The 27,173-nt window shown below is 40.1% G+C and overlaps 1 protein-coding gene and 1 non-coding gene across 4 annotated transcripts in view; one reads left to right on the top strand and one right to left on the bottom strand.

Moving 5' to 3' along the window:
- The window catches only part of DIP2B (disco interacting protein 2 homolog B), a 229,803-nt gene that overhangs the window by 21,831 nt on the left and 180,799 nt on the right, over positions 1 to 27,173 (bottom strand). For all 3 annotated transcript variants that reach the window (XM_027542839.1, XM_027542841.1, XM_027542840.1), the window contains 12 exons: positions 25,598 to 25,691; positions 25,002 to 25,121; positions 23,429 to 23,543; positions 22,597 to 22,736; positions 21,856 to 21,992; positions 18,053 to 18,133; positions 15,872 to 15,999; positions 14,011 to 14,125; positions 10,662 to 10,863; positions 5,426 to 5,535; positions 5,207 to 5,287; positions 1,291 to 1,414 (listed from right to left, as the gene is read on the bottom strand). In XM_027542839.1, the coding sequence (XP_027398640.1) occupies positions 1,291 to 1,414; positions 5,207 to 5,287; positions 5,426 to 5,535; positions 10,662 to 10,863; positions 14,011 to 14,125; positions 15,872 to 15,999; positions 18,053 to 18,133; positions 21,856 to 21,992; positions 22,597 to 22,736; positions 23,429 to 23,543; positions 25,002 to 25,121; positions 25,598 to 25,691 (1,447 nt within the window). The remainder of the gene's footprint in view (positions 1 to 1,290; positions 1,415 to 5,206; positions 5,288 to 5,425; positions 5,536 to 10,661; positions 10,864 to 14,010; positions 14,126 to 15,871; positions 16,000 to 18,052; positions 18,134 to 21,855; positions 21,993 to 22,596; positions 22,737 to 23,428; positions 23,544 to 25,001; positions 25,122 to 25,597; positions 25,692 to 27,173) is intronic.
- TRNAG-CCC lies at positions 7,600 to 7,672 on the top strand. The gene has a single exon. It is a non-coding gene; the product is annotated as a tRNA-Gly (tRNA).

Below are 27,173 nucleotides of genomic sequence, written 5' to 3'. Positions count from 1 at the left end.
CCAAAATTTAATGGAGACATTATCAGAATTTTTTTTTTTTTTTTAAAGAAAAAAAGAAGTTTTTTGGCTGTGTGGCATATGGGATCTTAGTTCCCTGATCAGGGATGGAACCCATGCCCCTTACCTTGGAACTGTGGCATCTTAACCACTGGACCACCAGGGAAATTCCTAGAAATTTTTTAACTTAAGAAGAAACTGAAGGTAAAAGAAGGAAGCATATAAAACAACTTTTTAAAAAATATAGAGATGCCAAGAATAAACAAATGAAAAAGGAAGTCAGAAGCAAAGAAAACACTTGAAAGATACCTGAAGAAGGTATTTTGACATCATTACTTGATATTATTTAGGAAAGAATAAGTGCAGAGATTAGGGCTGTTTCACTTGGGAAATAAAACAATGGGAAAGGAGAGATGAGGAGCATCTGAGCTTTCTTTCAATCTTAAGAAGGCCACTATGTTTTAAGAACAATCAGACCCCTGAGATGTCACTTCCCTGTTGGGTGCAGGTTTTAGGGAGGCAAAACGTCACTTGATACAAAGCCTCTGCAATATAAGGACTCGGAGGGCAGCCCCCTCGGGCAATGCCGATGTCCATCACCGTGATTAACTGGTGGACAGAAAATAACCTCCCAGAACAAAGTTGTTCTTAACAGCTTCTAAAAAATCTTAGTATCAATATAAATAGAAGAGCAAGTAAGAATCACTGAGTAAAATGAAGTAAATGGGATAAAAGACCACAGAAGCCTGGATGTATGAGGAGGTTAGGTGACAAAAGACTAAAGGAAGGGACAACTGAAATAGTCTGCCTAAAATTCTGAATACACCAAACTGTCATCAAATAATTGAGTCCCTCTTGCTGTGAAGAGGTTGCTGAACTAGATTATAGAGTGTGGAAGATGAAAGCAGTAATAATCGAGGGACAGTAAGCACCAATTATCATGTGGAGAATTTAAGTCAGAGTTCATGCACAACATATTTTTGGAAACTGGGTGAACAGTTCCTGAGCACTCCTAGAAACAGTCTTTTTTGAGTGTTTCCAAAAGTCAAGAAATCACCACTCATTCAGTATTTACCATACTGAGCTAGACAGTGGAAATACAAGAGTAAGTACAACAGGCTCGGTCCCAGCCAGAACCCCCATACCACACAACTCTGGAGGGAGGGGTTGTCTGCACGGCAGCAGCTTCCATGCACAGCCCATGTGGTCACGTACGGTGGCCCTGAGCTCCTGTCCTCTTAGGGTCAGCAGTCTAGTAACAGAGATTGTGCAGTCTACCGAGCCAGCGCTCACCAGGTGGATAGAGCAGCACCACGTTCTCTCCCGCGTTTAGATGCCCCTTGTCACCAAGGACGGCCGCAATCCGCTCTGCTCGCTTATGAAGCTGAAGGCAGCTGGCTGTGCACACTGTAGTGCCCTGGAACAGAAGACAGTATACGCATGGGCGAAGCTCAGTAATGAAATACAACGGTAACAAATGCGGCCAATCTGACACTACATCAAAGGCGTGTGCCTTGCTATCAAATTCAGTGAAACTTTCCCAAGCACCGAAAGACGTGTGTGGTCTTACTTTTTCTTTCTCAGTGTCTGAAAGCACTGAGGGACTAACAACATTAACTCAAATCAAACATATGTATTTACAGTCTTTCTTATGTAAAGCAGCTTTAAAACTATATAGCAATTTTTTTTTAAGTGAAGAAATAAAAGTAGAAAGAAAATAAAGAAAAGTAGGATGAAGGCAAGAATGAGGTCAGGACACTGGCTATGTGGTCAAATACATTTGCTATGAGAAAAACACAAGTCTGGCTCCATGTATTCTAACAGCAGAGACGGAAACGAAAACAGGAACAGTGAACCTGAGTCTGCTAGCTAACAATAAAGGTCTTGAGAATAATTTCTCCTGCGGGTCTTCATAAATAATCCTTCTTGTCAATTCAAGTTTTACTTAGCTGGGCTTTTGAACCCCTGTTCCTTTGTAAATATAACACCCAAGTGGGAATGCACAGAAGATCTGAAAATGCAGGTTAAGAACCAGCCTGATGTGAAAAAGACCACGGCCAGCAGCTCAAAAGCACCCCATGGACACCCTCACCAGCCCTCTCCTTCCCTCCATGGCTGGGGCTCAGGCGCATGGTCATGTCTGACTCTTTGCGACTCTATGGACTGTAGCCCACCAGGCTCCTCTATCCATGGAATTTTCCAGGCAAGAATACTGGAGTGGGTTGTCCTTTTCTTCTCCAGGGGATCTACCTGACCCAGGGATCGAACCTGTGTCTCTTGTGTCACTTGCACTGGCAGGCAGATTCTTTACCACTGTGCCACCTGGGAAGCCCCCTTCCCTCCATCAGTTCAGTTGTGTCCAACTCTTTGCGACCCCATGGACTGCAGCACGCCAGGCATCCCTGTCCATCACCAACTCCCAGAGCTTACATGTCCATCGAGTCAGTGATGCCATCCATTGGGGACCACTATCGTGACGTTTTAATGTTAGTGGCTTTCTTTTTCTTCATATTTTTACCATCTATGAAGTATTTGATTTTCATAGAATTGTGCTGTACATGTATATTTTGTGCTTTACTTCTTTCAACATTCTATGAAGTGTCATCTAGGCTGTGGCACCTAGGTGTAGGTTCATCCGTTTTTGTTACTGCACAGCATTTAATTATCAGAACATACCACAAGTTACTCATCCATTCTACTTCTGATAGACTATTCATTCTAATATACACTGGTGCACAAATATATGAGTTTTGGTCCTGTATTGGGTATGCCTACCTTACAATGAGCTGGTGATGGACAGGGAGGCCTGGCGTGCTGCAATTCATGGTGTCGCAGAGTCGGACACGACTGAGCGACTGAACTGAACTGAACTGAACCTTACAATTCACCAGATAAAATCAAACTATTATTTGTCTATACAGTGCCAATAGCACATCGTCCTCATTATTTAAAAACTTAATTTTTAAAACCTCATGATAAAAACAAGTTTACTGAGCTAGTTTTTGGAGAAATAACTTTTAAGTTTCATGAATATAAAACAGTAGGTGTTCAATATAGGAAATTTGGAAGATACAGATTAGTAAATATAAGCTGGAACCACTATTAACATTCTGGTGTGTATTTTCCTAGTTTTTAAAAAGTATATATTGTATGTATGTATATATATATATATAACATATATATATATATAACATTCTGGTGTGTATTTTCCTAGTTTTTAAAAAGTATATATTGTATGTATGTATATATATGTGTGTATGTATATACTTATATACAACATATAAGTATATATTGTATATAAATTCACATGAAACATTAAAAAAAATATATCATACTATATTACGCCAGAGGCTATAGAGTGCACTGGCTAAGAATGCGGGCCCTGAAGCCAGTCTGGGTTCAAATGAAGGAGCTAAATTCCTAGTCCTAGCCCTGGGCCCTGCGAACTCAGGCAAGTGATTTTATGTCTCCGTGCCTCCGTTAACTCGATCTTAAAATGAACTATGAAATGGAAAGCATCTAGGACAGGGTCTTCAGTAAGTACTCCCTTATTAAAGTTTTATATTCTACTTTTCCTACTTCCACATCATGAATATTTTCTGGGTCATCAACGATTCTTCTACAACATTGTTTTTAATGACTGCATAGTATTTTGTTTATATGCCATAAATTATTTAGTCAGTTGTCTACTGTAGGACATTAAGAATATTTCTTTGGCTAAAATCAAGGTTAAATTCATAAGGCCATTTCTTACAACAGCCTTTTTTTTGCGTGGCTTGTGGGATCTCAGCTCCCCAATGAGGGACTGAACTCGGGCACCCTGCAGTGAAAGCGCAGAGTTCTAAGCACTGGACCACCAGAGAATAATCACAATCGCCTGCTTTTCGGTCCATGGTACAGCACCAAACTAAACTTCTTTAAGAAGCATTTTCCTGGCATAAGAGAACATTGTTGTATGGTTCTTAAGCTTTCTGGTGGCTTGGGCTAATCCAAGGTAAAATGTTAAAATACACAGAATACATGGACTTCATGTCCTTTAGTTACCCATATATATTATTTCTCTAACCAAAAAGCAAATTTAAACTTAAGTTCACCAACAAATTTATCTGGAGTATGATTTTTATTGGGCTGTAACTTTAACTGTAGCCAAGCCCGGGAGTGGACTGGGCAACAAGCTAGACTGACATCATCTTAGTGAAATGGGAGCACTCTAATCAATCCATGGGCTTAAAGAGAAGCCCGCTTCATGCAGAGATGGACAAGGAAGTCCCAAAGTTTTCTACCACAGAGCAATGGTTCTTAAGATTTTAACTGACTCTTCATTAAGATGCACAATATATTCCTCTCAGTTCTGTCACTATATAAACTCTCAATGTTGTGTGTATGTGTGCGTGTATGTATCAGAATTCAAGGGGCTGGGGCAGAAGGGGGCAATCTGGGTAAGTCCCCTAAGAGATGCCAATAGATCCTCCAGTCTTCTGCCTGTTGGTGAGAAATACTGTTCTATGCAAAGGTCACAGTACTTTTAGCTCCTGACTCAGCCATTAAAGCGGCTTCCCTGTGGCTCAGACTGTAAAGAATGTGCCTGCAATGCAGGAGACCTAGATTCGATCCCTGGAGCAGGAAGATCCCTAGGAGAAGGGAATGGTTCAGCCATTAAAATCCACAAATCTCAACAGACTCCCATAAGATGTATAACGTAAAAAATATAATATTCTGGTGATCCATCCATTAGAAAGCAGTAAAATATATTCTTGAATAATTTTCAATTGGCTTTTTAGGTTAGCAAAAAATCAATTAAGTATGTGCTAAAAATTACTCTGGTTTTTAAAATGCTGACCTAAGGTCATTTTATTTCTGGTGGAAATCAAAGAACGAAAAGTCAAACTGAGTAAAAATTACACTGACACAATGCATTCTGCACATCTGTAGATCTTGCAATTACATGGTTGTCCCTACTGTTCCTATCTGAATAAAGACGACTTGATTGTGATAAAAAAGAGACAGTACTGAACGACACTTCAGGAGATCTCATTTCAGCCTTGAAATAACTGCACAATTTATCCTCATATATCAAAACAAGGAGAAAGCAATAACTCTCCCCTCAGAGTTGGCAACTGAAATTTTCTGATGAAAGAAAGAGATCAAGAGTGCCTAAGGTACTCTCACAATAGCCAGCTGATTAGATATGCAACTGAATGTTTAATACCTTGGCATTTAACAACATGAAGAGGACATGATCAGGAGTTGCCTGGGCTCGCCACTGTAAAATCTCCGCCAGAAACTGGTGCTGAAATCATAAGGCAGGAAAAAAGAATCAGGGTCAGCAACTTTTAAAAAGCTGGACAATGCATCTCCCATCTGTTATCTGAAGCCTAGGTTCTGTCCTTGACTTGTCTATAAAAGTCAACATTTCTGGAACACTTACCTTCCTCACTAAATCATTCTCTTCAATTTGCCCGAGATCCCTTCCTGCAGCTTGTGCTATGCGTTTTCCTGCAACCAGATTCCCAACCATCACAGAAGCAGGGCCTACACCTGCAAGTTAAGAGCAAAAGTCAAACCTCAGGAGATGAGAATCCAAGTGATGTAGCACCTTCCGCCCACAAGCATTTCCAGACTGACCAAAGCTGATTCAAATGTTCAACCAAATTCAACCACACTGACTGAGCACCCTTCTAGGCACTGGGATACAAGAGCAAACAAGACAGTTTGAATTCTAGCGGGAAAGGCAACCAATAAATACATACACAAATAAATAACATCAGGTGGCAGCAAGTGCCAGAAAACAGGACTACGGGAGAGACGGACGGGGTTAGCGGGGGCGGAGGGAGGGACAGAGTAGAGGGGAGTTTTCACTCTCAGGAGGTGATGATTGGTTGCATTGGTTCCTATTGATAAGTAATTTTTATCTGCTCCAATCACAGATAAAACCCTAACTAGCAGGCTTAACAGTAATGAATATCTCCATTCTGAAAAGAAATCTGCCATCTATGAGGACTGAGAGTAAGTTCATCAGGAATATCAGAAGGGCTTTAAGTGAGTAAACAAATCCACATTGTGGGACACTGCACCGGACAATTGGTCTGGATTCTTCAAAAATATGTGTGTCTTGAAGACAAAAGAAGTTTGGGAGCTTTTAAGTTAAAGGACATGAAAGCCTGTGACCCTGACTGGATACTCAGTTAAAAAAAAAAAAAAATCAGCTATATAAACAAGGAGAGATAAATGAATATCGGCTGTATATTATTAAATGATAGCATTAAATTAATGCTAAGTTTCTTAACAGGATAATGGCATTGTGGCTGATTAGGAAAATTCCAGAAGAATGTTTCTGTTCTCTAGAGCAGAGGTCCCCAACCTCCAGAATCTAATGGCTGATAATCTGAGGTGCAGCTAATGTAAATAATAATAGAAATAAAGTGCACAATAAATGTAATGCATTTGAATCATCCCAAAACCATCCCCTAGCCACCCCTGGTCTGTGGATAAATTGTCTTCCATGAAACATTGTCTTCCCTGGTGCCAAAAAGGTTGGGGACTGCTGCTCTAGAGATAACACAGTTGAAATATGTGGGGGTGAAGTGTCATGATGTCAGAAATTTACTTTCTAAGAGTTCAGTCTAAGAAAAATAACAATTACTGAATTTAGGGGAATGTATATGGGTGTTCATTACAGTATTCTTTTAACTTTCCCATAGGCTTGACACTTGGGGGGAAAAAAGTAAAACCTCCCTTTCTCAAGAGAAAACAAGAGAAAACTCGCCCTTTCTCAATAACGCTAAGGCACTGTATGCCTTTCTTGATGGTCACTTAAAGACTAAGATTCTAATGTGTCAAACTAAGAAGATGGCTAAAACTTAACAAAACTTATTGCCAGCTGAGTTCTGAATAATGCTGATCGTATGCTTGGATTCATATTAAATAATGTTTATTGCCAAAATATGTTGATTATGAATGCACTGAAACAGCTGGGACAAAAACTACTTAAATCATAGAAACACTTTAAAATATTTGGGGAAGTTGGGTAGAGAGAATAAGGGAATTCTTTCACTGTTTGGCAACTTTAAGTGAAATTATTCCAAAATGAAAAGTTAAAGAAAAATTTTAAATTTGAAAAAAAAAAAAGAAAGAAAAAAACCATCACAGCTTAAAGGGTAAAGTACTTCCAATACTCTGCTGAACAGTTTTCATCTAGAAAGCATTTGTCCACTGAAATTTTAAGTATAATATGCAAAACTCTTTCCCAAGAGACTACTTAATAAGTCACAGATATATCCTGCTGGAGATAGCCTTTCTATATAGGTAGGACTCACAATGTATATGACTGTGTAAGCTGTCCAATCCTGGACTCACACTGTAAAGTTAATAAAGGCGTGACATTTTTTAAAAGTGAATTTTTCAGAGTAATTTAAAATGACAAAAATAATTCAGCAGTAAGTTCTTGAGGTCCTTCTGTGAACATTTCTTGAGTCCATGTACTCATAACATGCCTTCTTATTCTCCCCACAAAATTCTGTAAGTTTTCAGTGGCAAAGACTGCTGGTCATCAACTCCAATTCTATTCTCCTCTCTGCCTTAAAAACAGAACATCCAGGGACTTCCCTGGTGGTCCAGTGGCTAAGACTCTGCGCTCCCAATGCAGGGGGCCCAGGTTCAATCCCTGGTCAGGGAACTAGACTCCACATGCCACAGCTAAGAGTTTTCATGCTGCAACTAAAAAAAGATCCTGCATGCTGCAATGAAGGTCCAAGATTCTGTGTGCCACAACTAAGACCCAGAACAACTAAATAAAGAAAAAACAAACAAAAAACACAACCCCTGGTGTTTTGTTTTGGGGCTTTTGGGCCACACTGTGCAGCTTGCAAGATCTTAGCTTTTTCCTCAGGGACTGAACCCACGTCTCAGGAGTGAAAGCAAGGAGTCCTAACTGCTGGACAACCAGGGAATTCCCCACAACCCCCAGTTTTTAGTTGGGCAAATGCCTGAAAAAAAGACTGCATTCTTTATTTTCTGGCTGCGCCATGCAGCATGCAGGATCTTAGTTTTCTAACCAGAAATTGCACCTGTGACCCCTGCAGAGGAAACATGGAAGGACTATGTTCTTTAGTGTGGGAGGATAATACTTAAGGGTAAGTAATAAGTGCAATTTCTAGAAGATGTGTTTAAAGGGGAAGGTACTCCCTTCTTTGTCTTTTCCTCCTGCTAGCTAGGATGCAGAACTGATGGCTGGAGGTCAGGAGCTTAAATGAACCCTGAGGCAGTATGCTAAGGCTGGCTGGAGAAGATTGTTTTGTTTTCTTTTAAGTCTTCCTTGCCGTGATTAGATGAGCAGAGTATACACCCCTCTGTTCCACTGACTTTGGGCATGTCTGACTTGTTTTGGACAATAAAATGTTAGGAAACAAGAAGCAAACAGAAGCTCTAAGTATGCTTGTATGGTCTGGCTTGGCTTCTCGCTTCTGCCATCTGCCTTGAGGAAAATACGGCCCAGCTAGCTGCTGGTTGCCTGATGAGACACATGGAACAGTTCTGAACCCAACTTACAGTCTGGAGCCAAGCCAAGGCCAGCTGAGCCCAGTCAGGGTCAGCAGACCCACATTCCATGAGTGAAAACTAAATGGTTCTTACTTTAAACCACTGAGTTTTAGGGTTATTTGTCATGCAGCGTATCTGTGACAGCAGTTAACTGAGAACAGCGCCAGCACGGCAGGACAGGATGCTGGATCCACAGTGACTGAGGACCTACCATCCTAGCCCTGGACTGCCTAACTCTGGATTCCTTTCACCTGAGAAAGACATAAACTTTTCTCTTGGTTAAGCAGCTGTTACGCTCTTCTGAAACCTGCACCCAAAACCAGTCCTAACACTCCTTGTTCTTTATACAATAGCTTAACAGGAATTTCAATGAAATTTCTGTCCCTGGGCTGCCTTAACACCGTTTCGATCTTCTTCTTCCCCTCCTTTCCTTTCTTACTTCACTCCCATCCATCTCCACACTCCTGTATTCTTCTTAAAACTCCAACCTCTCACGCCATCCCCACATCATGTCTGCTCCATATATGTCTCAATTTTCAAGCCGCTTTGGTCTGACACATACGTGTTCCACTAAGATCTTAGCAGACCATCATGACAGCAAAAACACAGAATCCAAACATAACGCCTTCCTCAGACAGGTGGATGCTTTGCCTATGGGGGCTTATGAATAAACCTTTTATTTAGGTCTCATCATTTAGTAAAATTAGGTGAAATCCGGCTAGCAAAAGCAATGTTTTAAACATCTATTAATGCTATGTCTCTGAGTTGCATCTTTTAAGCATCTACTGACATAAAAGCTTTGTTAAAGGAATTCTAGATTAAATGCTATTTAAAATGGGATTTCACTCAAACAACAAATGAATGTAGGACTTCAGGATAACAGAATATATGATGGAGAAGGACTTCTATGTCTTCTCTATCAGATACTTAGGCAGGAAATATGAAAATACATCTTTTTATGTATTTCTTGATTAGTAATGTACAGGTTTCTTGATTCTAACTGCTCCTTTAGAATATTAATTTCCATAAACTCTTTTTTCCACTAGCAGAAACTAATAAATACTATATATACTTTAGCTCTATGCACACTTTTACCAAGGTAAGGTTACTTGGTGAGCCGACAATAATCTCTAGATAACCAACTGTGATACGATCTTCCAACGGCCAGACCACTGAAGTAATAACTACTAATATCCTAATAAAAATACTCTAGAGAGTCAGAAGCTTATCTTATATTTTATTATTGTACATCATATTTACTTTTCAGCAAAAGTAGTCTTAATGGAAATATAATTCAATTTCATACTTCCCTTTGTCTTCCTAATCCTCCACTTTTATGTCCTCTTCTCAACACATTTGTACACATGCTGATGTACACAGTGTGTTTCTGTATGTGTGTGTAAGTGTGTATGCAAGTGTGTGTGGTAGCAGTGGGAACTGTCAAGACCAGATTTTGGCTCTCATGTGTTTCCAAGCATACAAGAAACTAGAAGCTCTTGTTAACTTCTCATTTAAATGAAAAAATATCAATAAAACTTTCTGGCTTCATGTTGGATTAAATAGATATTTTAACATGACTGACCATCCATCAATTACTCCTGCCTTTAGTCTCCTTCTCAGTTAGCCCCATAACCTAGGTCTAACCTGCTATATGACTTTTGGCATAATTCTCAACTTCTCTGGACTTCACTTTCCATAGCTGAGGACAAAGCTTTAGGATCACATTATAAAATGTAAAAGTTAACTAGTATTTAGCTCTTAGTAAGCACTCAATAAATACAAGCTGTCTTATTGTCAGAACCTTGCTTTATAGGACTTGCTTTCTTTTCTTTTTTTTTTTTTTTTTAGGACTTGCTTTTTTCTACCTCCCCCGGTGGGAATCTGATCACCTCGATCCCATGCCTTACATCATGGAAAATGGTGGCACTCTACTGAGAATTGTTCAGAAGACTGAGCCAATAGTAAACCTGGACAAGCCAGTTTACAAAAATCTCAATCCTCCATGCTTTTGGTCTGCTGATACTATTCTCGTGTTACTTACTTTCTAGAGAAAAAAATCACAGTGAAAGAATTCAGCCTCTTGAAGTTACAATTTTCACATCATGTCTTTAAAGTCAGCATATTACCTGGTTGCTTTTGCCGGGGTTTTGGCAAATTGGTCACGCACGTATGTGGGCACATGAGGATATTGCAAGGATGTAGCGATCCCTCCAGAAAGAGCTGTTTCGTCTGAGATATGTGGATCCCTCCCAGCGGAGTTTTGGGCAGTGTATTGGCAGGCACCAGAGCAAGACAATAAACCCCCACTTGATGAATGCTATCAATTGCCTAGAAAAATATGAAGAAAAATATTCAGTTAGGTTAATTTTGTAACATTTGGCATCCTCCTAACATTTCTACTATAGGGTTTTTCTTTTTCTCTTGATTCTCGGTCTAGAATCTGATAGATGATTAGGATCCCATAAATCTAAAGGTACCTAATCCTTCCAGCGACGGCAGTGGAGTGAAATCCAATCCAAATGGACAGAGGCAGATACTGATTTCCAAGCCTCAATGTGTTCTCTCTTGAGTGATAATGTCTAAAACCTACAAATTTGTTTTGGTTCTTTTAATATTTTAGATGTCCAACATAGCTCATTAAATAGAGGCAAAGTATTTCTAGTATGACCACAACAGAACCTCTGTAAGCAAGCCCTTGCTTAAATGGTTCACCAGGTTAGTGGGCATCCCATTTGCAAAACGTCTAGGTGAGGCCGCTGCACACTGAGTCCTGGAGGCCACCAGCTCTCGGGGTGCAGGGGTTCACCCCTGCTCCCAACTACCCAGCTGTGCACTCCCCGAGCTCAGCTGTGCCTGCTGCTATACCTTTCACACCTGCTGTTCTTGGTATTGCTGTTTATATAATTTAATTAACTACCATATCAAATGATAAAATATGAATGCAAAACAATACGAAGAGCTATGCTTTTGAAAGACTTATTAGAGGTGAGCTCCTAACAAACTACTGTTGATATTCATTGCAATGGGCAAGTTCATTCTAAAAGGCAAGTATTATGTATTCTAGTTTCTTTTCAAATACTCACGTTCTAGTCTAACTTGAAATGAAACCAGAAACTAAAGACAATGCATTTGGATGTAGTTTAGGGAAGTAAGCTGACCTGGAACTCAAACTGGTGTACTCAGAGGCACAGGCGTCTGCACTGAAGGAAAGCACACTGGTATACTTTGTGTTCAAATTTAGCAGTTGAAGCAGTTCTCACTGTTACAGTTTCCTGCTTCAATCGCCTTTGAAAACTGACTGCTCAACTATCAATACCAGTTCCAAACATACCATGTGAGAGGGTTCTTTTTTTATTATTTCTTTTTTTAGCATTACCATGCAGCATGTAGGATATTAATCCCCAGAACAGGGACTGAACCCCGGTCCCGCCACAGTGGAAGCACAGTGTCTTAACCACTGAACCACCAGGGAAGTCCTGAGAGGATTCTTTTGTATTACCCACAAGTCTTAATGAAGAGGAGATCTAGCCTGAGAAGAAGAATGGACCAAGAGCCATAAAAGATGGATTAAGCCCTTTTATTACAAAGGCTTAAGATGGCAAAGGAATAAACTTGAATTGCATATTCCTCAGACTATGCCACTAACCAACAGCAATAACTAGGAAATGGGAAGTCTGGAAGAGTTCCTAAGTCTCTGCTATCTTAGAATATGAAAATGTATCATGTGTGGCCTGGATTTTCCACTGAAAATATACCACCTGGGGACTTCCCTGGTGGTCCAGTGGTTGGGACTCTGGTTTCATGGCAAGGAGCATGAGATCAATCCCCGGTTGGGGAACCAAGATCCCACAAGCTGTATGGCCAAGAAAACAAAAACAAAAAAATACAGTACCTGGTAAGTCATTTACTGACCACCTTCCTTAGAAGGGGCTGAGTTAATTTATATCATACACAGACCTGGAATTAAACAACCTCTGGGCTCTAACCTACAGAACATATGGTATTCTTACTGTTCTTCTATGGATCCAAGAGCCCCAAGCTGAGAAATTACAAATAAGATAATGACCTCTTATTTCACACCCTAATCAAACCCAAAAATGACTTTAACAAAAACTTGGATTAGTGAGATAGCACTGCATCTAATTCTTACAGTTGCTTTCCAGGGGAAAATAACAACCTGGGGAATTTGCTTCCTATCACAGGAAAAATGCATAATTCACCACAAGAGTCTACCACTATTCCTCAAAATTCTTTCTGAATGAAACAAGCAGTGGGTTTGAAAATATGAACAGTATGAAAAAAAACTCCCTTAGCAAGTCTGGTTTTTAATCATCTTTCAGAGACCACCCAGTCCTACTTTCTTCCCTGCTTTTTTTTCTATCTAGTCTATCTCAGTAGATTCTCTTTCCTTTTTCTGATTTTCCACTACAAACAGCCTATGCTCTGCCAGCTGACAATTCAGAATCACAGATCCTGCAGACAGATGAATCTTACAAGTCGTCCAGTGCTACCACTCATCTCATGCTCACATCACTTCTACAGCTTTACTACTAGCTGGCAGTAAATAAATCCAAATGCCCCAAGCAGCCAAGTTACAGACACTGGGAACAACCCAATACATACAAATTGCCTGAGAAGGACAGTCCATGCTTCCTCTGGACCATCCATTCATCCAACAAATATTCTCTAAATTCTTTACTAGAGATTTTGCTTATGATGATTCTTATATTAACGATAATCACCATCATCTTTTACTGAATGCAGGCACTAAATATTTCATTATCTAATTACCACATCCATTAACCTTCCAATAGCTCTGAAGTACAGATAATTTTGTCCCCACTTTACAGATGAAGAAAGAAACTCAGTGAGGTGAAGCATGTGGTCTAAAGGCATTTATGTGGTAGGGAGTAGAGCTGGGATTCAAAGTATGATTCTAAACGAACACCAGGCTCTCTGCATCATTCTGGCCTGATACCCTAGAAACACATCTTTCCTATTGAGCCCAAATCTTCCTCCTTCCCTAGTGGTTTATTTCACCTAGGTCTCTAACTCCACAGTAAAGCTCCTTCAAAGTAAGAACAACAGCTCGTATCAGGCACCACTTGAGGCAAGTAGTAAGACTGTGGCTGCTGGCATGGGAACTAATTATGTCAAGCATGTGTTCCACATTTGGACAGTTAAAATGTTTGTGGGTAGAAAACACTTAGGTACAAAAGAGCCAAAGAACTTGCTGAGGCAAGTCAAATCCAATTGTTTTTGGCAACCTGAGCAGAAAAATATTTTGTGGTCCATGAGGAGGCATGCTATTAATGATCTGATTTTGCTAACATTACCCGGAATATCTGAGTAGTTACTGGCAGGAAAAGAAGGTGGCAACGTAACTGGTCCACTGAAGAAAATGCTTCAGCAGTGGCTGCTGCCACCTTTGACAGCAAAGCCAACCATCCCAACAGAGACCACAGGTGTGCTTACCTGTAGCACACGGCTCATCCACTGGAAACTATCTTCCTCGGAAGCGTCGGGTCTTTGTTCTGCAACCACCACGATGCGCTCATCATAAAATACAGACACAGAAAACACAGCAATTCTAAGAGAGACAGATCAAACACATCAGGACTCCCTTCACAATCAGTCCTATTTGCTTTGCTCAATTGGAAATACAGAGAGGAGACATGCCCATTGCACTGCCCAGGAATGAGTAGTTTCGAAAAGAAAACGTCACAATCATTACCATTGAAACGAGGACGCAAAAAACATGTACTAAGCACCACTGTCGTGAATGTTGGGACGGAGCAATAAATAAGACAAAGTCCCTGTCTTCGTGGAGCTTGCGTGTTGGAGACAGAACAAACAAATAAATATGAAATAATGTCATGTCGTGCTATACACTGGGGGACCGAGGCAGGGTGGGGGCGGAGCAGTGTGTGGAGGTGGGCAGCGCCTCCCTGAGGAGTGGACATTGGAGCAGAGACCTGAATGAGGTGAGGACGCGAGCCACGCCGAGATCTGGAGGAAGAGGTTTCCGGGCAGAAGGAACGGAAAGCGAAAAGGTTCTGAGGTAGGAACGAGCTTGGCAGGTTTGAGGAACAGCAAGAAGGCCAGTGTGCCTGGAGCAGGGTGGTGAAGCAGAAAGTGGTGGGGAGAGGTCAGACCTGCCCGGACGGTCACAGGGGACCTGGCAGCCAGGGGAGGGGTGCTCTGAGTGAGGTCTCCGCTCAAACGTCCCCCTGCTAGTGAAGCATCCCGGGCCACCACCTTCCCCTCATATAACCAGCAGGAACCCCCACCCCACGTGTCATTTTTGTCCCCATCACCAGCTCACGTGGTCGTGATATCTATTTCCCTATGTGGTTACCTTAACCTGCTCTTCCCCCAATGAGAGCATGAGCTTCCCGAGGGCAGACATGGTCTGTGTTGCTCACTGCCACACCCCGAGCATCTAAGCGGCACGCAGCTGGCAACCAACATACGCTTGTTGAATGAATGTGTGAAATAATGGGAAGGCATAGGAGGGTTGAGGATGCTGGCGTGCCTGACCGCCTCCCTTCCTTCCTTCCTTTCACCCACACGTATTTAATGAACACCGACTGCATGCGCTGCGTGCCGAGTGCTGGTGATGTGACTGTGACCAAAGACAGAATCTCAAAGGAAGCTACTCCATTACGAAAAACTACACATTTCAGGAACTGGTTCTCTACTCGTTTGATCAATTTTTCTTACTCTTTCAAAACCTAAGGGACATCAAGACTGCTTTAGACATATATCCATGACTGAAAACTACTGCAAAGGGTATCAATTACTCAAATATCTTTTCTTGCGTTATTATATAATCAAAGAAAAAAGGCTATTAGATAGCCTTCATATCTATAGCTATTAGATTGACTTCATCCATGGAATTTGAAACTAGCACTTATGTACTATGTAAATCTCTGCATTAAAATGGTGTAAGAATTTGGAGTCAAGTAAGAGAATAAACTCTTAGATGTAAAACTCCTACAGACTAGCACCTATCTCAATTAGACTGAATGGGGTGACTTTTGTATTGAAGGAATGTAGGAAGTTCAATGTTTCAGAATTCTCATCTGTCCTCATGACTCAACAAACAGTAATAATCAAATACTGAAATCAAAAATAAAAAACTAGAATATGGTTATCTTATTCCTCTCAATTACAGCCAAAGAACCAGACATTCTAAGATAAATAATGAAAGCCTGGTTTCTATTACACTTATTAAAAAACAATCTAATCTAGAGGATTTACAGAATATAACTCACACTATAGAGATTTTTAGATTTCACCGGAAGTGCTAACATCTGAACCTTGTACTACTCACCTTCCTCTGTAAACAGTCTTTATTGACTCAACAGCCAGTCCAGTAGCAACAATGTCATCAGCATTATGTCTTCGACCACTAACCATCAGTAACCCATCCATTTTCCCAACCACAAACACCAAGCTGCCCTGAAAGGTAACAGAGATTTATAAAATTTAAATAGTAAAACAGACATTTTACTCCCTGCCTTGAAATAAATCTTGAAATAAAATACCGTATTTTATAGATTCTAAGAAAGTGTTTGACATCTCAGAATCAGTGGCATCTTTTAATTAATGGGGTCTTAACAGTATATAAGATAACAATCCATTCAAATTCTTTCTTAGGGAAGAATTTTACTTTACTTTTGGCCACACAGAGTGGCATGTGGAATCTTAGTTCCTTGACCAAGGATCAAACCCATGCCCCTTGCAGTGGAAGTGCAGAGCCTTAACCACTAGACTGCTAGGAATTCTAAAAGACAGAAACTAGGATGCCAAATGAGCACAGTTCATTTCTCCAGTCAGGGATTATGTTATTAGTTCATCATCTTGTACTTATTCATGGAATCGATGCAGAGGAGAAAACTGTTAAGCCATTTAACACTGGAATTAGGAAGAGAGTAAAACAGTTCTAATGTCAGAATGAATGTCTCGATTCATATAAGTAATGTTTCCATCTGGTAAGATTAGAAATAAATTAATAAAGAAAGGTCTAAGGAATTATAACAGCCTCTCCTTTCCAATAAAATAAATGAGCTGCAGGAAGTCTGCTGTCAATGTCCTAAAAGCATCATTTGTATAAATAATTGTATTATTTATAATTTTTATCAATAATTTTCCCAGACATGTTTGCAATAAACTAACTTTTCTCATTCATTACAGAATTCCTAAATTTTTGGACCATTTACATATACTGAATTATCTAGTAATCATCTCCACTTGAATGTCACTCATTGATTCACTAAGTACAATGCAGCACCACACACTGATGAGGCTATGTAAGGAATAATCTCTAGTCTCAAGAAGCTACTGGTCCATCCTTCTGTCATCCCAGAAGACAAAAGAGAATCAGCCATTGCCAGCACAATCTGAAAGTGGACATAAATAAAGCGAGTAAGACAGTCACTGCTAGTCCTCCAACATCTGTTTCTCCATTTCTTTCATAGCAATAGGATTTCTAGCTGGGCATGGCTGACCTAAATAAAGACTGCGTTTCAGCCTCCTTTGCAGCTAGGTTTGGCCAGGTGACTAGTTCACAACAATGAGATATAAGGAGAAGTGTTGCTCAGCAGCTTCAGGGAATCTCTCTTAAGAGATAGTAGGACCGTCCTGCCTTATGGAATGCAGATGCGATGGCTGGAGCTCCATCTTAGACCTCAGCGGTGGAAGAGAAGCTAAAAGGAGCTCAGTTTTTGAGAATTTCTTGGTGCTAAGTCAAGACAGTAGGTGTAGATGTCTCTTTCTGGGAGAGTGATTCTCTTAGAGATATGCCCTCACCCCCACCATCCACCTATTAATGATGGGGAGGAAATAAAATAAAATTACATCTTTTCTTATACAACTTGAACTGTTAAAATGAGAAAAAGAGCATATGAAGGTAATCAAGAGATGGGAGGAAATATGTTGACTCAAAATAAAATCCAAACTTTCCATTATTTTATATAACGCCCTCCATGCTCTAGCTTCTGCCTTTCTCACCAGCTCATGAAGCTAACTAACAGTGAGCTCTTTGAGAATAGGTTTTGTATCCTAATTGTCTCTGTAAACCTAGGACCTGTAAATTCTATATGCTGAAAAACAAATTATTTTCTTTCAAAGAATTTTGTTACACCTGAGGCAGTACTGATAATATATATGAAAATGATTTGTACACTATTATGGTTTCCATTTGCTGTTGAACGGAACTTTTTCAGCACTCTTCTAACTTACTTAAATATATTAATCAAATCAAAGCAATGTACAAGAATAAGTGAAAAGAGTTTTGAAAGTAAAAAATAATGTCTTGGTTTGAAGGCATAAAATGAATCTGGGTAATGGAAGCAATAAGCATTACTCACTTTATGACACTTTTACAGAAACTGCTCTAAATATAAGTTAAGCGACCCTGGAATACTCTTGGACTAATAAGAATTTGTTCTGTGAACTAAAGTACAAATATTTGAATCAGGTGCACCAAAACAAACATGAAAACATCACTTACTGGCCCCACAAACCCCAACAATCCCGACCGGATGAACGGTACGTCTCCAACAGGAGAGCCGGCAGAATTCACTGGAATCACCTAAAAGGCAAAAGAAAGTGAAAACGTTAGCTTAAAAAAAAAGAAGCATTTAATTTTTTAAATGTCTTTTAAGAACTTTTAAACAGTAATACATGCTTGTTGAAAACTAAAATTATATACATAGTGAACCCAGGAATCCTACCGCCTTAAGAGATAACAAACATTTATAATTTGTTGTTTATCTCTCTAGACTTTTAAGATTCATAGAACAATATATTGAGACTTTTTTTAAGGGATCATAATACACACTGTTTTGTAACTTGCTTTTTTCACGTATTATGTGTTTCACATAGTGTATGTATTTTGGATCCCTTTTCAAGTTGGTAATAGTAAATCTATCTCCCTTCGTATAAGAATTCTATAATATACCATCACAGTGGTGATGACATAACATAGTGTGTGGAGTCAGATAAAAATTCAATGTCTGGCTTTGCCATTTACTAGTCATGTGGGTCTTGAGGAGGTGCCTACATTTCTCTAAACCTCAGTTTCTTTGGCTATAACTCGGAACTCCCAATGCCTCTCACAGGCTTAGGGTAAAGATCAAGGGAATGTAAACAGATTTGCAGACATCAGCACAGTGCCTGGCCCAGAGTCTGTACTCAAGAAACCATCAGACTTAGGACTATTAGAATGTAACCAGTCTTTCTGGCTAGGTAGGTCACTCTAATTTTTCACTATTACTAACCGTGCTTTATTGAATACTGCTGTACCTATTTCTGTGCATTTGTACAAAGGCCATCAGTCTTTTCAATTTTAACAGGCTGTCCTACAAAACCATCATAGCAATTTACACTCTACCAATATCATATTAGAATGCTTTCTCTATACTTTGGCTAATATATGTTAACAATTTTCCCAAACTTTGCCAATCTGGTAGGAAAAAAAAAGAAATCCCACTGTTACTTTAACTGCATTTCTTTATTACTAACACAGATGAATTTCTTTTCCTTTGCTTATCAGCCATTTGTATTTCTTTAATGAATAGCCTAGTCAGGTCTCCTGTCTATTTTTTCTATTTGACTGGATGTTTCCCTTTAATTTTTAAGATTTCTTTCTTTTATATAGGGAATAACTATAACAAGACCTAACATTTATTAAATGCTTATCGTGTGCCAGGCACAGGTGTAAATACTTTAGAAATAATCAAGAAAACCCTGTGAGACAGAATATTTTCATTTTGCAGATGAGAAAGTGAGGCATGGAGAGTTTCATTTGTCTCATATCAATAGTAAGTGATGACAATGGAAAATTAGTTATTTGTATTCATATGTGTTACAAAGTTTTTCTCACCAAAGCTTTTTTTCCTTGGTCACACCAAGAGCTTAATTCCCCAACTAGGAGTTGAATCCGGCTCTCCACAGTGAAAGAGAGGTGTCCTAACTACTGGACCAGCAGGGAATTCCCTACCAGTAGTTTATTTTTAAAACTCACTTTTATCTTCTAACCAGCCATTTTTAGATCTTTTTCTAGTGAAGTATTAACCACACTAGAAAATTCTCATAGGGTTTAAATGTAAAAATGCAGTAAGAAAAATATTAGAAAAATTTTAATCTGCAAAATCAATGCAATAGTTTTCTTCTTTTTTGGTTAGGATTTTTATTCCACTTCACTGTCATTAAATTCCTACTGCAGATTTCAAAATTTCTTCATCACTATGGACCTAGAAGCTTAGTATTAAATCTGAGAATTTTGGCTAGGCACTTGCCCTCATAGGGGAACATATTAAAATATTATTAGTAACTTCAAACACTGCTTGAGAATCTTATTTAGTGCAATGAAGAAAAACTCAGATGGAAACATATGTAGTCCAAGCACTTAAGAGAGAAATAAGGTGAGATTGGAATTAGTAAAATGTATATACCCTTAGCAAAGATAGTCGCCTGTGAAAATAAGCCAAGAGAATGGCAGTGAACATGTGCTTTAAGAGTTTATGAATTGGTCACAACTTGTTTTTTGCTTTGTTTTCTTTTGTTGTTGTTGTTGTGGTCACAACTTTTGAAGGTAAGCCAAGAATGTAGTAGTGATGATGATGATGATGGTAATAAAAGATGGTATTAAATTTAATTTAGTAATAAATTACTTAAAACAATTTTTAAATATTTAATAATTTCTATCATATCATTTTAGGCTGTGTAAACATAGATGATGGAACCTTTTTCAGCCACCACACCACACATAAAGATAAGATTCTCCTGCCATTTACACCTATTATTACATAATTACATGTGCTGATTTTTATATGGGATGGCAGACAGATGTGCCATACCATAGTGAGACTAAGAACCACTTGTCTGGATTAACAGCAAAGTGAAAGTGTTAGTCGCTCAGCCGTGTCTGACTCTTTGCAACCCCATGGACAGTACCCTGTCAGGCTCCTCGGTCTATGGAATTCTCCAGGCAAGAATACTGGAGTGGGTTGCCATTCCCTTCTCCAGAGGATCTTCCTGACCCAGGGATCGAACCTGAGTCTCCTGCATTGCAGGTGGATTCTTTACCATCTGAGCCATCAAGGAAGCCCAAAGGGGAAGCTAAAAGAACTGAAAACCGGCAGTGGTCATATAAACCCTGTTTAATGTGAAGGGAACATGGCCCACAAACTGGAGTTCTCTGTTCCCTAAAAGGAAGCCTGAGGCAGGTTAATCCCAGTTAGGAAATACAGACAATTAATCATGCCTGTTCTGATTTCCAGGCTCACCAGGCAGACTTTCATTACAATTTGGCTTCACATGCAGAACTGCCTGCAGAAAAATGATGCGCTAGTTTCACTGAAAAATGAGCTATTTGAGGAGTTTTGGGTTTTTCCTGACGTACCACAAGCATGGAAAATGGTGCCAGACACGCAGAAGGCACTCAATAAATATTTCTCTCACTGAAAGACTGAATAATCAGAGCAATCTGCCCCTGTGACAGACCAGGTTTTCATTTTTCATTAGGAAGCTGGCATTCCAATTTACATCCATCTATTTTTTTGTAATTAATTTTTATTGGAGCACATTTGCCTTAATACATCAGTCTTGACAAGCTTGGCTAACCTGAGTCTACTCTTGAAAGATGAATCCATTCTCACTGCACTCTCAGAATTAAACCTTGGGGCTTACAGGACTTTCCTGGTAGTCCAGTGGTTAAGAATCCACCTGCCAATGAAGGCGACGTGAGTTTGATCCCTGGTTCGGGAAGATTCTACATGCCATTCTAAGCCCAGGAGTTGCAACTACTGAGCCCATGCACCCTAGAGCCCATGCTCTGCAACAAGGGAAGCCACGACTATGAAAAACCCAAGCACTGCAAGTAGAGAAAGCCCATGTGCTGCAATGAAGACCCAGAGTAGCCAAAATTAATTAATTAATTTATAAAGCTCAAACCATGGGACACTGACTAGGGTGTTTCCGTGAGGACTCTTACTTTTTAAGAGATAAACAAGAACACTTTCTGCGTGCCAGGTGCTGGTCTAAGCACTCTATAAACATTAACTCATTTGGTTCTCACCAACAATCCTGGGGTAGATACTATGATTACTCAATTTTAAAGAGAAGGAAAGTAGGCAGAGAGGTTAAGCAGTTCACCCAGGGCTGGCTAGGCCGTGGCTCTCAGGGCTGGAGCCCGAGCACCCGGCCTCTGGAGCACATACTCCCAACTGCTACATGGTCTATTTCCCATCAGCCAGCTCAGCGGCCATAGCTGACCCTACATTCTCCCCATGCAACGTGAACATCAAGTACCTCAAATGTGTTTTTGGTCACCCCAGCAAGCCCAAAGTACATCATGCCTCCTGTCCTGGAGCTGACACAGATTTCTCCAATTTCATCTGTTTTGCAGAGTTGAGGAGGTCCATCGGGTTTCACAATGCACATCATCCCTAGGGTACAGAAAACACAGTCAAGGAACAGCCTGGAAAACCTTCACAAAAACAGCCTCATCCTAATGAACCCAGGAAAGTTTCCCATTTATTGAGCAGCATTAAGTTAGAATACCAAACAGGAATGTTAAAGAGAGACCTGACACTGTATAGGTATATCGGAAATTTCCATCTTTTGGTCCTGAAGGTAATTTTTTAAATTCAGCAAACAAAACATACAATAGATGCAGACTGAAGCTTTTAAAGACTGACATTAAAAATGACTGCAAAGTCTGAAGAAACGGGTTAAATTAATTTACCCTTACACAGATCAAACTCAAACACACAGGAAGCAGAGTACTCTAACTTTCTGTCGGCCCAACATCTTGGTAACTATAGTGAAAACCAGACTACTTTAGTATCACTCTAGTGTTTAGCTACCCATGTGAACAACTGTAACTGAAACATTCACAATTAAATCACCCAATTCTGCTGGAAGGTAAGACTCTTACAAAGAGTCTAAGTATTAAATTTTGGATTCCTGGTTTTGGATCGCATTTCATCAGCCTCCGCTATCTCTAAAGACACATCTTATGAAAAGCAAATGGCGCTCCTGAGAACTCACCCCCAGGCATCACATGGCCCACATCCTGAACAGTCAGTGCTGAATTTTTATCTTCAGTGTTGACCCGTATTACCCCATAGCTCAATCCATTCATGGAGAGAATGGCTCTTCCTGGCAAAGGGGCCCCTGGAACTCCAGGTCTGAAGACAAAATAAACTTATCAAATTTGTCAAATTAAAAGCTATTAAGAGAAAAGTATGAACATGGAAGAAAGAAAAATTTCCTTTGGCTACCACACAAACAAAAATCCTCATTTTTTCTACTAAAAATCTGCCAATACTTGCAAAGCATGGGGGAAAAGTAAAACTTAATTGGTTGTTAAGAATATATTGGCTTGAGGACTTCCCTAGTGGTCCAGTGGTTAAGATTCATGCTCCCAATGCAGGGGGCATAGGTTCAATCCTTGGTCAGGGAACTAGATTCCACTTGCCACAACTGAGACCTTCTGCTGCCAAATAATAAATAAATAAATAGTTTTACTAAAAGAACATATTGGCCTGAGTGTACTACATGTACAGGTAGTATCCACATGTAAGCTATGATCAAGTACATTTCTTGTCTAAGATACTAAGGATTCTGAAGAGAGAAAAAGAACTAAATTCACAAATAGAAGATAAGAACAGCTGAAATAAAATTTCAGTTTCCTAGTTACACTTAGGGCAATAGTAGGAATAATGAATGAGATGCTTCAAACTGCTTTACAAAGTCATCTTCATTTTCAGGCTTATGAAGCAGAAAATTAGACCTCACCCCTTTGTCACCACCCAGTCAACTCTGCACGTTTGATCAGAGATATAACATCCATCAAGAGCACCAACATTCTGAACGATACCTGCGGATTGCGACAGTCATGGCTTCGGCAGAAGTAGCACATGGACAGATGGCCTCAGGTTTCAGACCATGGCTTTGGAACAGACTCAGGAAGGCATCACAGGATGACACAGACCCTGAGGAGTTGAAACAGATGAATGTGAAAGCTTGAAAGTCTGATTTTCATTACTGCAGGAAACTGGAAAGAACAGAAAGCTGACACATCTGTACATCATTTGTGTGAGTGTATGCTCAGTCGTGCCCAACTCTTTGTGACCACATGGACTGTAGCCCACCAGGACCCTGTCCATGAGATTTTTTCCAGGCAAGAAAACTGGAGTGGGTTGCCATTCACTTCTCCGGGGGATCTTCCTGACCCAGGGATTGAAAATGCATTTCCTGCGTCTTCTGCATTGGCAGGCAGATTCTTTACCACTGAGCCACCTGGCAAGCCATTAATTCTGTGCAAGTATTTTACTGCATCTCTGAGGTGGTTGACAGGTTTCAAGGACAAACAAATGCTTGTCCAGCCCATGAAAGGTCACTGACACTATTTAAAGTTACAGCGTGGAATATGGCTGCTCCTACTGAACTGCCCAATCAATAGCAGAGGTGTACTGCAGGCAACAGGCAGCTGGTTTGGAAGTAAGCAACTCTTCCTGAAGCCACTGCTCCATTGTGGCCTGTGCATTACTAATATTCTGGCTCAGCGCCATCCTTTTCGTGTACTCACTAACTTGTTTCTTTTTAAGGTCAGTCCCAGGCTTGTGTTTTATACCAGAATGATCACTGTGACTGCTGACAAAAGTTCACTGATGGCAAAGAACACAGTAGTGTCTGATGCTCCACCTGAGTCTACCCTATGGAGGCTCAGGATGTTTGTGCTTGTTGGGAAAAGGAGGCAACACAGTAAGGTCTCTAAAAAGCTTTTGTGAACTCTTCTGATTTGCTGACAGGGAATTTATATAAAGTCCAGACACTTGGTTATAGTAAGTTATTTCCTCATTGCTCTTTTTAGTTACATGACAGAGAAAGGATCTAAGTGAGTGAGAACAGAGTGCTTTTCAAAGCTTATAGATCCATCAAATGATGAATGACTACATGAAATGTAATATATCTATACAAAGGAATATTTTATGGCAGTATAAAGGAATAAAGTCCAGACATAGGCTACAACATGGAGGGACCTTGAAAATATGCTAAGTGAAAGGAGTTGGTCAGAAAAAACCACATATAGCATGACTACATTTATGTGAAATGTCCAGAAGAGGTAAATATATAGAGACAAGGAGTAGATTAGCAGTTGCCCGGGGCTAAGGGACAGAGGATGGGAAATGGGAAATGACGCCTAATGGGTATGAGGTTTCTTTTGGGGATGATGATGTTCTAAATTCAGGTCAGTGGTGATAGTGTTATAACTCTATGAACATGCTAAAACCACTGAACTGTATTCTAAATGGGTGAGTTTTATGATATGTGAATTCTCTCTCAATACAGATGTTTAAAAACAAAAAAATTGCTTATGGAAAGGGGACGAAAACCTCAACCTACCAAAGGAAAGGCTATTCCCAGATTGACACTCCAGAAATACTCACAAGGATTAGCTCCATCCGTCACAATCAACATCCGGAGGGAACTCAAGCTCACATCTCTTTGGTCCCGATGAGCCATCATAGCCCAGTGCAAGTCTCGGCATTTCACTAGAGCCACCTTGGCTATAAATGCAAAAGGGGTAAAGTTAACACACATGTGCTAAATCTGGTAGATATTAATAAGCTACAGTAAAAACATTTTCATTTGTTTTAGGAATCATGAATTGCACTTAAGAGAAAATAAGAAAGGTCTCAAAGAAATGATGCCAGGTGCTCTGAGGCGGCAGTGACTGACGGACACATGACTACCTTGCTCACAGAGACCTACAGATGGGCCTCGTACACAAGCCAAGGAAGGATCGAACACCAGAGCATCCAATAAATCTAATTCAGGCTCAGATTCACACACAGTCATCTCCGTTCTTCAGAAAGGACACCAACTGAGATGAACGAGACAGCATATCTAATCTTATAGTAACCAAATTCTAAAATCTGTTAAGGTTCCAAGGCATAGAAGTATGTCTCTACGAGACCAATTTGAAAAGCCCTGAAATCTCCAACAGTCACATAATTAAAGCTTAGATGCTATGTGTAACTACCTTTGTGAGCATGTACTCTTTGGACCCAAGAGAGAGGGCAGGTCTTCATAACAGAGTAGGGTACACTAATTGTATGCATCTTATTCATTACATTCTGAAAAGCAAAGAAAGATAAAAGTAATCAATATCTAATACACACTTAGCATTTTAAAACTGAATTGATACTCTGTTAACAATTTTAACCATATTATACTCAAACACTAATGCTCTTTGAAAAAAGTCTAAAATATTAACTATAAAGTTGAAGCCTCCTTTGCTACCTATTCTCAAACCTGATTCCCTCCTCTCCTCCTCAGAGATAATCACTGTTAAGAATCTGCCATGGATCCTTCCATTCATGTTTATAGGTATCTATATGTATATTCTTCCCCACAGAAATAGAAAAGTGTTTTTAACATGAAAGGCAACATACTATACATGTATCTGCCACTTGCCTTTTTTTTTCACTTAAATTGTGTTAGAGCTAAATCTATGCATATTTGTGTAAGTGTTAGTCGCTCAGTCGTGTCTGACTTTGTGACCCCATGGACTGTAGCCTGCCAGGCTCCTCCGTCCATGGGATTCTCTAGGCAAGAATACTGGAGTGGGTTGTCATTTCCTTCTCCAGGGGATCTTCCCAACCCAGGGATCAAATCTGCGTCTCCTGCATTGCAAGCAGATTCTTTACCGTCTGAGCCATGAGGGAAGCCCGAAACATAATGAAATCTACTCTATCAGTGTATGAGATCTATATATGTTTTTAACCCACTGCATAGTATTTCATAGTATGACTATACCAAGTTTACTTAGGTATTTCCCTATTGTTGACAAACTTTTTACAATCACAAACAACGTTTCAAGGAACATATTTATACTCATTTCCCTAGCACGTGCACAAGTGTTTCTCTAGGGTAGGTACCGAAAAGTTGTACCACTGAGTCACAGGATGTGTGCTTTTTAAACCGAACAGACAACTGCCAACTGCCCTCCAACCCTGTAAGCGCCTTCCTTCAACATGCTTATGCAAGCATAAGCACATACTACATACCACAAAGGGCTGGGTCTTCCAAAGCAGGAAAGCAAAGTTTACCTGTCACTTACAGGAGATCCTGCCTAGACCTGTTAGGTGTTTGGGTAGATAGAACTGAACAATCTGAGAGGGTCATGCAATTTGGTGTCTCTCCTGCCGAACACACCCAGGACTCCCGTCCCCAAAGAGATCCAGCCTTGGTACTGAGACTGGCCATTGTGTGCACCACCTAAGCAGTCCAAAGACACCAAAATACCATTGCAAACCTCTTTTTCCTCCCTCCCCCAAGTTTCTAGTTATGGTGACAAACTTGGATTTCAGGGGAAGAATGGTGTTTATAACCAGTTCTTCACACATGTCCCTATCTTGCTCTGTGTATCACAGAGAGAAGATCCTAACTCCTCACAAGGGTTTCTTAATTCTGATTTAAAAAAAGGGGGGTAGGGGAATGGGAAGGACTTCAGAGAAGAGCTAGAAAGCATGTATGGCTCAAGGAATAAGGCTTTTACTAATCTGAGGGATCCTGGGAGAAAAGGGAAACACTCTTCTTCCCTGGGCTTCATTTCC

The sequence above is a fragment of the Bos indicus x Bos taurus genome, chromosome 5 (genome assembly GCF_003369695.1).
Source record: "Bos indicus x Bos taurus breed Angus x Brahman F1 hybrid chromosome 5, Bos_hybrid_MaternalHap_v2.0, whole genome shotgun sequence".
Lineage (NCBI taxonomy): Eukaryota > Metazoa > Chordata > Mammalia > Artiodactyla > Bovidae > Bos > Bos indicus x Bos taurus.
Note: the sequence above shows the minus strand (reverse complement) of the source record. Positions and strands in the feature narration are given on the sequence as shown.